Source organism: Patiria miniata, unplaced genomic scaffold, assembly GCF_015706575.1.
Source record: "Patiria miniata isolate m_02_andy unplaced genomic scaffold, ASM1570657v1 HiC_scaffold_1, whole genome shotgun sequence".
Lineage (NCBI taxonomy): Eukaryota > Metazoa > Echinodermata > Asteroidea > Valvatida > Asterinidae > Patiria > Patiria miniata.
In genome coordinates this window covers 23,115,100-23,131,644 of record NW_024037047.1, presented here as the reverse complement: position 1 = coordinate 23,131,644, position 16,545 = coordinate 23,115,100, and the positions used below count along the sequence as shown (strand labels likewise).

Below are 16,545 nucleotides of genomic sequence, written 5' to 3'. Positions count from 1 at the left end.
ACTGTAGTCGCCTGACCACGGTTTCCACTGGTAAGTATAAAACCAATACATATACTATTTTACTACACCAATTTTCTTGGTTTCTCTTTTGTAACCCTTTGTTCATGGAATAAAGCAGTAGGGGGTGCATTCAGCAGCCATCTCGATTGAAGAAGGACACACACCTCAAAGATGACTGCAGTGCAAACAGTCTGTTGTCTAATGCATGTGTTTATTGAACGGTTTCTGTTATTTCCCGTTTGCAATCAACAGCTGAGTGTTTGAACCCAGAGTCACTTGGCATGGAGGACTGGACAATCCCTGATGATCGCATCACGGCGTCCAGCAGTAGCGGCGATAAACTTGCCAAGAAGGGACGTCTCAACAATAACAATGCTTGGCAGGCTGCAAGGTAGGCATTTGAGAGAACTTTAACCCCAAGCTAAGGGTACTAGCTAATATACCTTTCTCGTGGTAAGGCATATTGACATCAAGGTGAGGTTTATAGCGCCAACAAACTTGGCGGCGTAAATAAGGTGTGTGGTGAACAAGTGAATCTCGTCAAGTTACAGCAGATTGATACTATTATGAAAGAATAGATAGCTCACATTCCCCGAGATATCAATCGAAACTCTTGGTATGTATTTGTCTTATTGTATTTTACAGAAGGATATTTTATATATAAAGCAAAACAAAACCAAAAAGTGATCAAACTGAAGTTCCCGTGTTTTGAGTTTGGTTTAACACGCGTAGCACCGCCGTCAGATCAGTTAAACGATCGAGACTTTCTCTTTCCACTATACCACCCACGCTTTTTTTCTGAGCTGAAATCACATTTGGTTGAGGAGGCACTTATATCAGGGGATATCGGCGAATTGTAATTGCCACAGGACCTGTCATTTTCCAGAATTAGTGGAAAATGGATCCCGATACGAACAAGAATAATTTATCTTGTGTTACTATACTCTCGAGGACAATGCCTAGTGTTTCCCTTTGTCCCTGTAATATAAAGCTCTCTCACAGACTAAGCACAGAAACTTACTTCAGAGGACCCAACTCCTGAGGACTGAAAGGATTTGTTGTTCTACCTTTGTGTGTCGGTCCTCGGGGTTATGTAGAACACGTAAACAATGACGCGACGTTTTTGTTGTACCCCTCTATTTTGTTGAGAAGACGTGTGTTAATGTATCGTATGACACTTACCGTGGAGCTATATAAACGCGAAATCGAGTCAGAGCACAGTGCATGACCGAAATTTCTTCCAAGAACTTGAGAAACTTGCCAATTTCCTCTTTATTTCCGGAAATGACAATTATAATTCGCGGATAGTCTTATAGTATAGGTCGTTTTGGTCGTTTTCTTATGATCAGACATCGGTGCTAAGCGTATCATTGCACCAATTTCAGACACGGAAACTTCAGCTTAGCAATGGATTGAGCTTTCCTTCTTTGACATACAATAAACTTGACCTTAGTATATTGAAAGTTGATTGATGTCTAAGTGTATTTCAGCTATAAATCCATTTTATCTGAGTGTCAATCTGGTGTAACTTCCGAGAGTCAATGCACAGACTAGTTACGCCACCTTGATTGTTGGCGTTAGATGCTTTGATTTTTTAAATCAAGTACCCGATCCGGAAAAAAGTCTATTTGTTCTAAAAAAACACTGTCATTTCATTTCACTAATCTAACATCTTCATTCACTCTGTGTACATAGCGAGACCAACGCCTGGATTGAAGTGGACCTTGGTGAGAGTACAGTGGTATCAGGTGTTATCACACAAGGCGCGTTTGGTTGGTATGTGAAGCATTACAAGGTGGCGTATAAGAAGCAGCCCTCATCAGACTATGAATATGTGATGGACGGAAACGGAGACAACAAGGTAATTTATCAATAGTTGGACTTGTGATACAATGTATCTCCAGTCTTAACGTTCTTATACATTTTGTGTGTTCACTTCGTTTGATCTCTGGCTGTCTCGAATGCAGTTGTTGTACCTATTATGTTATATCGTTATTTGCTCTTGAAACCTGTGAATTTTGACCTCGCCGTAACTTCTGTACGGATCTAATACAGGAATAGATTTTTAAAGTACTTTATCTTTAACACACCTACATTTTATTTCCCCGTTCATTTGAAACAACTTGGTAACTTTACCTGAATCTAAAAATAAAAGAAAGACGTAGACAAATATTATTTTGGGAGTCTTTGTTTGTGTGTATTTGCTGATAATGCTGGAAAGGCATTACATTTACTGTGTGGACTTCCGAACAAAAGAGGTCCACATAAACCAGGCAGAGGCGATGATGAGCTTGTCTTACATACGCAGTGTGGACTTCCGAACAAAAGACGTCCACATAATGTAGGTAGCACCGACGAAGTGTGGACTTGCCCACGTCCACACAGTGTTTCCCCATTTCTGGAAAACAGGTTTAGAGGCATTTTTGGGTTAGGTTTATCTGTAGCAGAATGAAGAGAAACACTAAAGGGAATCATTGAAAAAAAATTGGGTTGTAAGAGTTTTCACAGTTTGAGAAAAATGAGTTTTTCCACTGGTGTTCCTTAACTACACGAAAAGAAAGGAAAGTCCACACTAGGTATGTGAAACAAGTCTGTGTGTGTGGACGTGGGCAAGTCCACGCAGTGTTTTTCCATTTCTGGAAAACATGTTTAGATGCGTTTAGGGGTAATAGGCTTATCTGTGGCAAAATAAATAGAAACACTAAAGGGGACTTTAGAAAAAAAATGTGTTGAAAGAGTTTTCACAGTTTGAGAAAAGTGAGTTTTTCCACTGGTTTTCCTTAACTACACGAAACCAAGGGAATGTCTACACTTGGTATGTAACGTTAACATGCGTGTGTGTGTGTGTGTAAGGAGGGGGGGGGGCTGAATTGCTATTTAAACCTAGATCAATAACCATATATCTACGTCGGTTTGTTCTCCAAATGCAGTCGTAACAGTGCCCTCGCCCGCTTCGGAATAAAGCCCAATTTCTACCTTTAGACGATTTACAAACTTGGGTTGTTCATCTTCTCTTTTTCGTTTCAGGTGTTCATTGGAAACTTTGATGTCCACACCCCTGTCAGTAACATGTTTGATGAAAGTGTGTCGGCCACGGTAGTGCGCATTGAGCCTAATAAATGGCACCATCATGTTGCTATGCGATTGGAATACAGTGGATGTCGCCGTGGCTAAATCAGTTGAAGAATATACTGCGATATTACACGCATTTAATGGTCCAAGCATTTGATACCATCAAAATATACTGATTCAGTTCGTAACAGAGAAATGAGCAGGTTCAATTAAATAATGTAACAAAATATAAATATAATTGAAGACAATCTCAGTAAAGAGCTGCGTGTTTGATCATTCAGAGTGACAAAATCCTTGTTATGGAGGAAACGTAAACGAGGCCTTTTTAATTACAGATATTATTATGGAAGTTTATTTCCAAAATGTAAGTTTAAAAATATTCACGGTATATACGTTTATAGCTTAATAACTTTACTCATTTTTAGTCGACAATTTTCTAGATTCACTGACAGATATACTGGAATCGTTTGTTTAGATGATTATTTTAGATAATTAAACATTTTGATAGGTTTACAGCTTTCGGAATTCTAAGAAATCAATCTGGTATTTTATTTATTAGAGATATAATCGCAACACTATGTTTCTTTTATTGTGCAATCTGTAATGGTTTGTACATCCGTAAAAAAAAAAAACAGCTGTAGCAAAAACTGGATGGGGCTATAGCCTCATTCGACTCTAGTGGCGCACTTTTACCCTTTTCGTTTTCCTAAGTAACGGACGAGAGAAAAGTGTTACCAAGCGGTTAACAAACAGGAAATAAGGGTAACAGTAATGTAGAATGAGAAGTCCACAGAGCAATATGTCAGATATAAACAAATTTATTTACCCGAAAGATTCACAAATTTCTATTGCGTCTGTGCACATACACCAAATTTAATTATTCGTGTACATGTATTTTACGACACATGAACACATATCGAGTTGTATCGATGTACGGACGGGTACTTGTTATCGGAAAGATTCCAAAATCTGGCCATCACTTGTCAACCTGTGCAAAAATCCTAAATGACTGGTCTAAATATTTCTAATTGTTTTTTTTTTCAGTAAATACTTCAATATTTTCACTATTTCTTTGCAATATCACTTTCTGATGGTTGATAGGTCACTGAAGGGAAAAATCAGTGAAGGCTAGATGTGGGAATCTTTCCATGTTGTTTTATGACACATGTGCACATATCGTCACCGACACCACGAACTGACACCCACTGCATCACATGTGTACAAAAAAAAATAAAAATTCAAATTTTCTTTTTTTGCACATATTAGCAGTTTGTATCATGAAGTTTAACATGACGAGGTTAAAATTGCTGAAATCATCTAAAATAAGCGAATTTTACTAATGAATTTTCAAGAAATTTGTCAATTCTGGTATTTTTGGTCACCACGAAGTGACACTGCACAGGGTGTCAGTTCGTGAAAACCAAAATGTACGTGTTTTCGGAGAGTGCGCGCATGCAATAGCGTTAGTGAGTGTCAGTTCGTGAAAACCAAAATTGACGCGTTTCGGGAGAGTGCGCGCACGCATGCGCAGTGCGTGCGCGCACTCTCCCAAAACTGGTCAATTTTGGTTTTCACGAACTGACACTCACTAACGCTATTGCATGCGCGCACTCTCCGAAAACACGTACATTTTGGTTTTCACGAACTGACACCCATCTTAATCATTTAATTGCTAATTAACTAAACAGATTTTTACAATATAACGTTTATAATTGAGTAGTGAAAGCATTTTTACGTTGAATGATACTAAAACCTCTAAGATAAATGGAGTATTTTACTGACTAAATTCGTGTCAAACCTTTAAAAGCGTTTTTCTCCGATTTGTATTTCTGCAACGCTGACCACCGGGTGTCAGTTCGTGGTGTCGGTGACGATATCAAGCTTATCAATGTACGGTACATGTTATTGTATGACACATGTGCAAATATCGAGCTTTATTAATGTAGCCTACATTTTTTTTTTATGACACAAGTGTACATATCGAACTTTATCAATTTACATGTACATGGTATTTTATGACAAGTGCACATATTGAGTTTGATCAATATACATATTATTTTGCAACACATGTGCACATTCGTTCACTAACTTTAGGAATATATCATCGTTTCCCTTTTCGCTGTAGTTCTGGCATATTTAGTATGTCAGCGCAATTTGTTTTAGAGCTTTCACTTTAATTACAGCAAGCACAATTATGTTTTATACAGTGTACTATTTACAATCAAATTTAACCGTATCAGAAATTAAAATGGTTGAACACTGTAGCAGTAACTTCTGTATGCTCCAGATTAGTCTATTTTTCAATGTTGTATCCATTATCGTTCTTTGCATGTTTAATTACCTGTCTATGTTTAGGGAATTCTGTATATTCGAATCCTTGTTCATTTACGAAATTCGTTTAAATACAAAACACGGTTATGCTATTAGCACAAGAGATATCAACCAGATAAAAATCTCACATGCATACGTTTCAAGTCTACTTTAAGTGTGCATGTTTTCATCTCCACTTCAAATGTGTATGCTTTCAAGTCCACTACCACATGTGTGTTGCAACTCCACTTCAAAATGTATGTGTAACTTGTCTCTTAGTGTCCTTAAATACTGGACGTCTACAATTGCTAGCAGAAATGCATTAAATGTTTGCTAAATACAACTTAAATGTCTATGAATTAAAGTTGATACCCAACCTTCCACGACCTGACTCAGTGATCCACGCGAAGTGTGAACATGATGCAGAACAAGATGCAGTGTCGCAAGCAAAACTACGCTACGAAGTCGCTACATTTTAGGTGTGCTCTAGACGAAGTTCGGAGCCGATACTTTCTAATAGCTGGCACTCACGGTACACGGAATCATGATGATACTCAATAAAAGTAGAATTCACCACAATTTGCATTCATTATGTCAAATAAGTATCCCACATAAAAACCTCGTCTGAAAATAGTAAAAGTTGTGAATAATTAAAAAAAATACAAATATTGATAAAAAAAGCAGTTCGCTAGGTAATTTTGGGTATCTAGCCTTTTTTATTGAAACGAATACAATTTGTTAATCTAAAGAAAGGGAATCGTTTAACCTCTGGTACACTAACATTGCATCATCTTCAACACTGTGTAAATGCTAAGCGCTACCAGAACTAGAGATATCAAATAAAATTATCATAAATATTGTTTGCTTGGACGTCTGTATAAAACGCGTTCTTATGTATGGTTCTTGCATGGCTAATTGTTGTGTTCCTGTGGTGTATACAGAATATGCGAATATTGATCTGCGACTGCGTTTCAAGTCAATTCATTTTGCGAAGACTTTGATACAGTTGCAAAAAAAATATGCAATTTCTGCACGAATGGTTGCTCGCGGCAGACCATTGCAAACGAGGCATTGTTGTCCATATTTCCTGACCCCTGTTTTAGGCCACACTTGATTGCAGTGGTTATGACAGGAAGAGCTGGCGTTATTGCGCAGTGCTGCATGGCACCATTATTGATTCCGTATAGATATATTGCGCCTACGGTCGAGGTTGTAGATTTTCTAAGATTCTTTGCTACTGACGGAGACCAAGAGTTTTAAACGGCTACTGTACATAAGATAGACCCCTCCTACTGAGTGACACCTCAAGCTAATTTAAAAAAAAGGCATCGGCTGTCAATGACGTCAGACGATTCCGTGGTCTGCGGCTGCGTAGTTACCGCGACGAGTTTGTGCGGTTTGTGCACTCGGTGATACGACTATCCTAACGGATTCTTGATCATTGTATCTTGGAGAATGGAAGTGGCAGCAGCTTGGATCCTGGCGTCGTCAGCAATGGCGGGTACGTACGTTGTTCACAACTTGCCAAATCCAATTCACGAATACACTGAAAAAAAATTGCCTGGGTTAATTTTACCCAAGAAAGGGTGAAAATGCAACTAGCCATAATTGGGTTTTTCTATACCCAATTGTTTGGGTTAGAATTTCTGTAAAATTCAACTAAAACTTGTGGTAATATTAGACCAAATATAATTTGTTATTGTATGAGTACAACTTTTGGTTGAATTTAGGAGAAATTCTAACACATACAATTTGTTATTCATCAACCCAATTTTGGGTAGTTGCAGTTTTTGCCCTTTCTTGGGTGAAAATAACAAAGGCAATGTTTCGGTGTACAATGAAATAAAATGTTATTTGTAATACTTCAACGCAGTTAAATCATTCACATGTGTCTGTAACTCGGCAGGGCTTTTAATGCAACAATAGGCCTGAGACGTAAAGACGTCGACCTTTGTTTACATGTGCGTTTTCCTATTTAGTAGACGGTCCCCATTTTCTCTGGCGTCCCGACTTCGCTCCCATAGGAAACCACATATGTAAACAAAGCAATTACGTCAATACGTCTTAGGTCTATTGCAGTGTAATTTCAACACCGTTTGAAACTTTTACATCGGTGGCCCTATACAGATAAAACGGGTGTTTAATTTGACACTGCTGTTTTTGAAGGATTCAAAACTGTAGACGGGTGACCTGATGATGATTTAAGTATTTTTTCAGAAGTTCGTTTCTGAGCAGCATTCGTTTTCGAACTGAATACTTTAAAGAACAAAACAAAATTCCCCAAAATAATGATGAAATATAATTTGGTAAATTGTTGACATTGCGATATATTTTACTTAAATTGATTAAATATTATTAGAGCTTCTAACTCTTAAATGTATATCTGTTTTGATGTCATGAAGTTGTTTTCTCGAAATTGTTTTCCTGAAGTGATTGCTTTCGAGCATTCATTTGAAGGACGATTCTTCATGAATCTTGCTTTCCGTTAAAAGTCATTTTAGTCAGTCTTTCTAATAAACCAAGTTAGACATTCGGTTTGGCATGGACTCACGCCCTACAAACGCCAGCAAACGCCAGCATGCAAAATTCATAGCGTACTCATGGTTTTGTGATTTTTGTACCTAGTGATGGTCTCATGCCATCAAGTCTGCTTCATCGGATCGGAGTACATCCCACAATCTGGTATCCCACCCCGTTGGTTTTTACTGTACAAAGATCCGTGCGAATGCACCGCTATACGTCTCGGTGGGATGCGCAATCCTGCTTCATCATACTCTCAGAGGGCGCCCTACTACCTGAACGAGCTTTTCCTGAGCGAGGATTCTGACGAAATTAAGACCTACTTCACATGCAGTCGCCTGACCACAGTTCGTACAGGTAAGGCTTCAACGAATATGGCGGTTTTACTGATCACGTACTGTTTACCCTACTGCATTTCAAAACAACAACAGCACATACCACAATATGAGACTAAAGCTATAATACAAGACGCTTGTGTTAGAAATGGTGTGCCTGCAGAAACAAGTAATCAAATAAAGTTGGTGCAATTGACTTTAGTTAACTTAAATCGTTGAAGTCGTTTTTCGGAAATGTTTGCCTATGTTTCAGAGCGCATGACAATTTGGCCAATTATGTAACGATTCCTCGTATCTCCCTGTTTACTAGCGACAGCCGAATGTCCAAGTCCAGCGCCCCTTGGGGTCGGGGACAGGGCAATAATCCCCGATGATCGCATCAGAGCGTCAAGCAGTGATTGTTGCCCGGCAGTGTGGGCCCGTCTCAACGACGTGTCTTCTGGATGGTCACCCGCAATGTTGGTATAACAAAGAGAAGTACACCAACATTCGCGCACTTCAGCCCTTTAAAACCACAGTGCGCCCAACTCACATGATTGATGACATATATCGTGACACCATTAAACATAATTGCAATACATGCATATTAAGTATGTATAAAAGGTATCGATTGGACCATTTTGCCTCCACTACCTAATTTTCTGTCACTGTTCAAATTCTCTTTCTAATGAGATGGGAATTATAAAATATGGCTATGTTAAACCCACCCTCGAATAAGCAGACGTTATTTGGCATTCTACAGAATAATTCAATCAGTTAGAGGCCATCCAACTACGGGCTTGTACGGGTGATCGGTCTGAAATTATAAAGATGACTTCCAACTTTGTAATTTGGATTCCTTATCTGATTCGAGGTTGCAGAATTGCTATAACTTCGCCAAAATGCTCAAAACCAATCCCCTCACGAGGTCTTTTGTTCCCCAAACACGGTAAGAGAGTCTTGGCAGCGCAGATATCTAAGGTCATACAATAAAATTTCGCTGTTACCTGCAATAACCAACAGGTTTCAAAAAAATCCCAGACCCCTTTTTATTGACATTTTAAATAATTAGGTTATCTCCCACTCATCCAAATGTACTCATAATTACTAAAAGAAAATTACTACTTCAGTTTATGTATATATAAATGCGTTTATCGTCTTTGCCTAACAAGTTTTAATTTCCACTGTTTTATTTAATATATTCGCATTTCATTGACTATAAGGTAATTGTATTTGTTGTTAATAGCATATGCCACACTTTTAATTTGGCGTCAGGGCCAGGATTTGTGTGAAAATACTTTCGAATTGTATCTAAATTCAAATTGTCACTTTGTGTACAGATTCGATAACAATGCCTGGATCGAAGTGGACTTGGTTGAGAGTACAGTGGTGAGTGGGGTCACCACACAAGGCCACTACGATTGGTATGTTACGGAGTACAAAGTTGTGTATAAGAAGTTGCCCTCGTCTGACTATGAACCCGTGACGGAAGGAAACGGAAACGTCAAGGTATATAATTGTACAATTTGTATAGGCGATACGTTCATCACTGACAACTCAAAGTTTTCATTTTGTCAATTTAAGCAAGATTTGGGCAAGACTGTCTTTTGTTGCCTACATTTACGAGGTGTAACTAAACCGATTTTCTTTTCCTTTCTGAAAATAAATACCATATCGTGGATTGTAATTCGTTGTTCGTTTCAGGTGTTCATTGGTAACATTAATGGCAACACCCCGGTCACTAACTTTTTTGAGGAGAGCTTGGTGGCCACGGTAGTGCGCATTGAGACCATTGCATGGGTAGGAGAAGTCACCCTGAAGTTCGAGTTGCTTGGATGTCGACGTGGCTAACTCAGCTCAAGAATTTACTTCTATACTGACGATCGGTGTTTACATAATTTCATAACATAGATATAAATCAATTAAAAAATAACGACAATACTTTTCGGGCATTATCAAAACAAACGAGTAGAAACTGCGTGATTAAGAGAACCAAATCATTGTTTGCTAAGGAAAGTAAATAAGGCTGTCTCGGTCAAAGACATTATGTAAATCTAAATCGACGGTGTTCATATATGAATAAACAAAAACACTCGCAACATATGTTTATATTCTGCATGTGCAATATAAAGCAAATGAAAGGAAATGATACTAAGTAATAACAAAAAACAACAGTGACAATCGAAACTGTGGCGTAAATATCATTTTTGTTTTAAGTCCTTAAATATAACTTTCTTATTGATGTTGCAGCGACACATGTTGTTCAGTTGAGTTCTTTATGGTACATTTACAGCTCTTATTATTTTAGAAATGTATTTGGGTCGCGTTGATAGTGGTCAAGTGGTTCCACATGCATGTTGCACTCATGTGCCGCGGTACGTAAGTTCGAACCCTGACGGGGAACGCTGTGCTTTCTTCTTCGGCAAGACACTTCTGCATAGTCCCTGTGATAAGATAATTTTATCGCAACATTTTGTGATTAATCTTAATATAGTTTTATGTCATTGGGTACCTTGGAAATGGATTGAAATTGTTTTCTTACGCGATGAGGGCCTCAATCCATGTAGACACTATGAGAAGGAATTATGTTCACTAAGATGCCTACCGAAGAGATGGTGTTCAAACGTAACATCCATGCACCATCGTACTAAAAAGTTCAGTACTATGGTGAATTAATCAATTGAATTGCGGGGTTAATTAAACAATATTGAAAATACCATCCTAGCAGTACCATCATTAAAAGCAGCATGTTTGTAATGAAGATAACCAAATGTTTATTGTGCGCGAACGTTAAATTTGGCTTCTTTTTTTTGGGATGATTATTAATATGCACTGTGTTCATATTTGCATATTAAATAATTCATTCGCACTGTATTTGTACGTTGTTCAAAGGAGGGTTAGGTTATTTCGTTCAACACAGTTAAATTATGTACTGAAAGACAGCACTTTATTTCTCTTTATCAAATAATTAAACAGTTTAGATTTAAATTTTTAACATTTAAAAATTCTTTCTTAATCTCACTGAAGTAGGAGCGAGACATGTTGTTTGGTTGTAGTTATTAATTGTAAATCTAAAAAATATTACATTTTTCTCGAGTTGTAGATAGTTGTTTACCGCTGTACATATAGACAGCGAATTTCGTACAATCACGACACAACATGGTGTGTCAAAAATAGCGAAACGCAAACCCCAAAACAAATTGTACTTCATATTTAAAAGAAATATGTAGCACTAAACATTATAATGACTGGAAGGCCAATTTCATAAGCTACTATTAAGTGAAAAAAAAAAATGAAATTGCTCAATCCGTTTAAAGAATATCACCATTTACACAAAATGACCCTAAAACCTCAAGAATCGTCGTCACAATTGTCTTTAAACATCACCAGCGATAACACATCATTTTAAAAGTAAACAATATTCAACCAATTCTTTTTGAAGGTCAGTCTTTTTTTTGTAAAGTGGATTTCATAAATTATATTGTTTGCCTCTCCAAGGTTGTTAATTAAGAAATTGTGTACTGCACGCATTGACTGTCTTTGTTGTTTTAAACAGTCAGAATACACAATAAACTGTTGTGTTTTCTTTTGTTATGAACAGGCTTAGAGTCATCGCGTTTAAAGGAAGATATTATTTAAAGGGATTGAGCAATTTCAGCAATTTGTAATCCAAAATTAGCTAATGAAATTGGCTTCCCAGTCATTATTATGTTTGGTGCTTCATATTGTTTTAAATATGAAATGTATTTTTGTGGCTTCTGTCCCACTTGTTTTGACCCACTCTGTATTATATGTGTATGTGCAAAACTTGTATTTGTTTTGTAGGCTATTCGGTTGCAGATAACTTAACACCAATTTAACAAGAAACACAACTAAGGGAACTTGAAATGTGGATTTGCTTTTGGAGTGTGTTACTGCAAAATCCTTGATTTTATTGTCTTTAGATCCGTGGAGAGAACTCGCATCTGACAGCATCTGGTTTCACAGACAGGCGTTTTAAGTATGGTTAAAATCCTTTTTGTGCGAGCTCCCCAACAATTATTATCTGTTAAATCGTGCAATCCATGCATTATATGGAGGTTTTTTTTTCTGTATTATTGCATTGTTTTCTAAATTGCTTCGATTGTGTGGTTGGACTAAATGTGTATGAGCTGTTATGTTCTATTTTCTTTTGAATATTAAATTTTTCAAATTATCTAAATGTTATTTAGCATGAGTTGTCTTTTTTCTTTTTTAGCTGCGTTAAGTATGAAGTTAATTCTGTATGAAATTAGATTGTATAATTCATTACAATTAATTTCACACCTTTACCTCATTATTAAACCTATTGTCGCTATAACCATGCCAGACCTTTCAGTTATCATATCGATTGCATCTCCTTGAAGTAAAAACACGCCGATTTAGCCTGTCTGCTGTCACTCTCGTAATAGGCTGAAATCGGGGACTTGCATCCGGTGGTAGCATTTGAGTGACGTTTCTCGATTTCTTTTTCAATTATATTCTAAGTATCGCTCTTCATCTGCCATTGTTTTCATTTTGCTGATGTTTGATTTTGGTTGACACTGTCCGTGTATCCTGCCATTTGACGTAATTGTCATCTTACTAATTTGCTCAAAATATGTTAACAAAATATTGGCCGATGAAGATCAATAAGTGCAATTTAATTGTAACTAGAGAAACGTCAATCAAGTCTTTACTACCGGATGCAGTTCCCTAATTATCACCCTTTTACGTGATTGACAGGAGACAGTCTGGAATGACAACTATAATTACGTCAAGTAGGCCCGGTATATTATCCAGACAACAACTGAAGCCGCATAGCTGCAGAGAAAATGGGTCAAACAATGACGGAAAGCGGAGGTTTGATTGCAAATAGAAGTGGGTTGCTACTCTGTGCATGAAAACAGATCGAGCTTACGCAGGCCCAGTCGCCTGAAAAGCTAAGCGTTGAAGGCACAATGCCGTACACATTTCTACTACATGTAATATCATTTTGTGCAACATTCAATTTGTCAAACATCACTGCCGTTTCACATTTCACAAAATACACTAGTATTCCGTCTTTTATTTAAAAATGGTAACTATTTTAATATTCACTGCTGACAATAATCTCAACGCTTCTTCATATAGAACACTCTGGAATTGTGACGACAGATTTGTATTCTGTTCACGTTCGCAAAAAGAGCTGCACCGTTTCGTGATCTTTTCTTTAATATCACAACGACTGTTCGCAAGGTTGGTGCTTGATTGGAAACTCTCTGGCTGATACCAAGCCAGTGTTAGTGACTACGACAACCTGATAACTACCACGCGCCGCCACAACAGAGGCCTCTCCCAAGAGTGACGTGAGGCCAATTCAAACCGTTTTAATCGTGGAGATGAAGTTTTACGCGGCGCTTTCTCAGATGACTTGACAATGGCATCAGCATTGCTACCACGCACCGCCACAATAGAGGCCTCTCCCAAGAGTCACGTGAAGCCAATTAGAACCGTCTTCGTGGTGGATATGACGTTTACGCGGTGTTTTTGCTATTGACTTGACAATGACATCACCGTAGTTGCTCACACGAGCTACTGTGTGGTGCGTGCTTTTGGTGATATACGGCCAGCCTGGCAGCATCTCCTTTATTGCCTCTAGGAGAATGGACGCAGCAGTAGCTACGATTCTCTTCGTATCAGTAATGGCAGGTACGTACTTTTGTTCATGATTTCCCAAATCCTATGTAGGGATGCAACAGTGTTTTGAATTGTCTTGAGCATATCAGCGCGGGCAATATTATTCCCACGTGCCCGTCACTACTTGGACTTGAAACATTTCACCCCTTCCAGTTAGTTGATAATACTGTCTTTCTTTCAAGGCTTAATTGTTGGTGTAAATTGAACAAGCATTGTATGTTTGTCGTACCTTCATTTTGTCGCCTAAATCCCATAGACTTTGTACACGTTTTTTTTTTACTCTCAGTGCCACTGTTGGCATTAATCTTTGCCATACATCATTCAAAGTTACCACAGGCATAGTCACTATAGCAAAGTTGTATGCCGAAGAGTGACGTCATCATGACGTTACCATGGATCACGTGACGTCATCATAAATATGCATATTTTAAAGTCCTATATCTACAAAACTGCAAGTCCGATTGGGTTGAAACTCGGTATGTACGTAGGACGGGGTGTGTTATAGGTAAAAATTGCGGGGTGAAGTTATTATGACGTCGTTGTCTGATTTTATATAGATTTTTTAAGTTTTGAAAATTAGCGCTATATCTCTCGAACCCAACATGCTTAATTCAAAATGCTGTATTATGTTTTGTATTTTGTTTTCGGTATACGTACACAATTTTGAAAAATGTGTCACGTCATCTTGACGTCATCAAAACAAAACTTAGTGGATAGCTAGATAATGGTACTAGTATGCAAAATCCAAAATGACGTCACAATGACGTCATCGCATGATTTTTTTATGATTTTTTTTTCGATATTAATAATTTCATTCCGCTTCCAAAATTTACCACTTCCTTTCATTGGATGATTTCAAGCTTAGAACATACCAAGACCACAATGCAAAAATGAGCAATGACAAGTGTTATCAAGATGACGTCATCGTAAGGCATGTGACGTCATCATAAAGGTGCATGTGTACATATTGAGAACACTATCAGTCCGATTGGTCAAAATTGCGTATAAAGGTAGTCCGATACGTCTACTTTAATATGGATTCATTTCTTTTTGACGATTATATATCTCACAGACGCAACATAATAAATGGAAAAAAAAATCTTGTACCGTATACTTGAAACGTTGTCGTGAATAGTTTGGGATGTGTTATAAATAAAAAAAAAACCCAACATAATGAGAAAAGGCCCTATGTTCTGTTGCAAACAGACATTGATCTCTAGTTTCCCTTTGCTTTTATTTTCCCACTTTGCCCATTGGTTTTGTACACGTTTTTATCTTTCATCCACTTTTGGATCAGTTTTTGTTTGCAATTCGATCATCATCTGAAGATGTATGCCCAAAAATATTCATTATCGTGACGTCATCAGGGGTCACGTGATATTAATTTAAAGTTTCATTTGTTTACAGTCTTATAACTATACTACCTCTAGGTTGATTGATCTCAATATTATGTACGTATACAGACAGGGACGTGTTATCTATGAAACTTAGTATGTCAACGTCAAGTGACCCTTACTTTTGCTGTAACCGGAAACGTTAATTTTAGAATCTAATTGTCATATCTCGTGAATTATCAATATGATGGGATTGATACTTTACAGTATTATGAAGCAACCTTTGAGGATAATTTTGTTAAATTCTTATTATCGTGCATTTTATTGTTCTTATGTTTTGACTTCATGAATATTAATGGGGCAATTTCTGGCCGACGTATCATTACATCAACATGATAAAGTATTATTTCAGTTCTTTGCTCATTTTATTATAATTGGACAGAAAATGCACATTCTAAGGTCAAACTCATGTGACCCTTCTTTCCGATCGTTCTGGAAGTATTAAATGTGCACCCTACTTATCATATTTCACATATTATACATGTCATGGGATAGATTATATTCTCATGAGTTATACACTGTCATGCTTTGGGGTTGATATCTGAGTATGAAGCTTGAAGATGAATATATCATTATTAGAACTCTGCAGTATAATGTTCTCCGTTATAACGTCATGAATATATTATGGGCACTAAAATGAATCCAACTGCATTTATACTTGGCATACACTTAGCTGCAGACGTGTGCGGAACATTAACTTCTTAAGGACGGGGCATAATGGGGCCATTTCTCCATACAAGTGACCTGCATGACTGCACAGCCTTTGTGTAGTAGCAGGACTGCACAAAAGCAGCAGCTGTAGAACAACCCATTGGCTGCGTGCCACGGCATACCACAGCTGGCAACTGCATTCCCCATAGGGTTAGCGGTCATGGCCATTACCGCCTACCGTGCGCGAGGCGTTAAGTCACCACGACGCAAGGGCGTATCCAGAACACTCTTTGTTTGGGGGGGGGGGGGAGGCAAACATTTTTTGGGCCCCCAAAAAGTGGGTCCAAAAAATTACGGCGTGGGGTTCTGGGCCCGCTGAAGGGCCCGAATGTTTTTTTGGATTCTATGTTGTTTATGTTGTTTCCAATGTTGTTTTTAGGAAAAGATGGTGGTGTACTCATTGCCTGCCTTTATTGCAACGTCACATAAAAAAAAATTAAAAAGTGGGTTTTTTTGGAGGGGGGGGCATGTCCCCCTTTGCCCCCCCCCCCCTGGATCCGCCCTTGCCTCAACGTAATATCACTAGTCACGTGACGTCACAATATAGG

General features: G+C 37.9%; 2 protein-coding genes across 2 annotated transcripts; both read left to right on the top strand.

Annotated features, from left to right (window-relative positions):
- Positions 1–281: 281 nt before the first annotated feature.
- On the top strand, positions 282–3,174 carry LOC119731850 (lactadherin-like). Its single transcript, XM_038205136.1, has 3 exons — positions 282–391; positions 1,696–1,861; positions 3,028–3,174. The coding sequence occupies exons 1-3, from the start codon at positions 282–284 to the stop codon at positions 3,172–3,174; spliced, it is 423 nt and encodes a 140-aa protein (XP_038061064.1).
- A 4,835-nt stretch (positions 3,175–8,009) lies between these two features.
- On the top strand, positions 8,010–10,067 carry LOC119731841 (lactadherin-like). The gene is made up of 4 exons (XM_038205125.1): positions 8,010–8,259; positions 8,548–8,695; positions 9,557–9,725; positions 9,921–10,067. The coding sequence occupies exons 1-4, from the start codon at positions 8,010–8,012 to the stop codon at positions 10,065–10,067; spliced, it is 714 nt and encodes a 237-aa protein (XP_038061053.1).
- Positions 10,068–16,545: the final 6,478 nt, after the last annotated feature.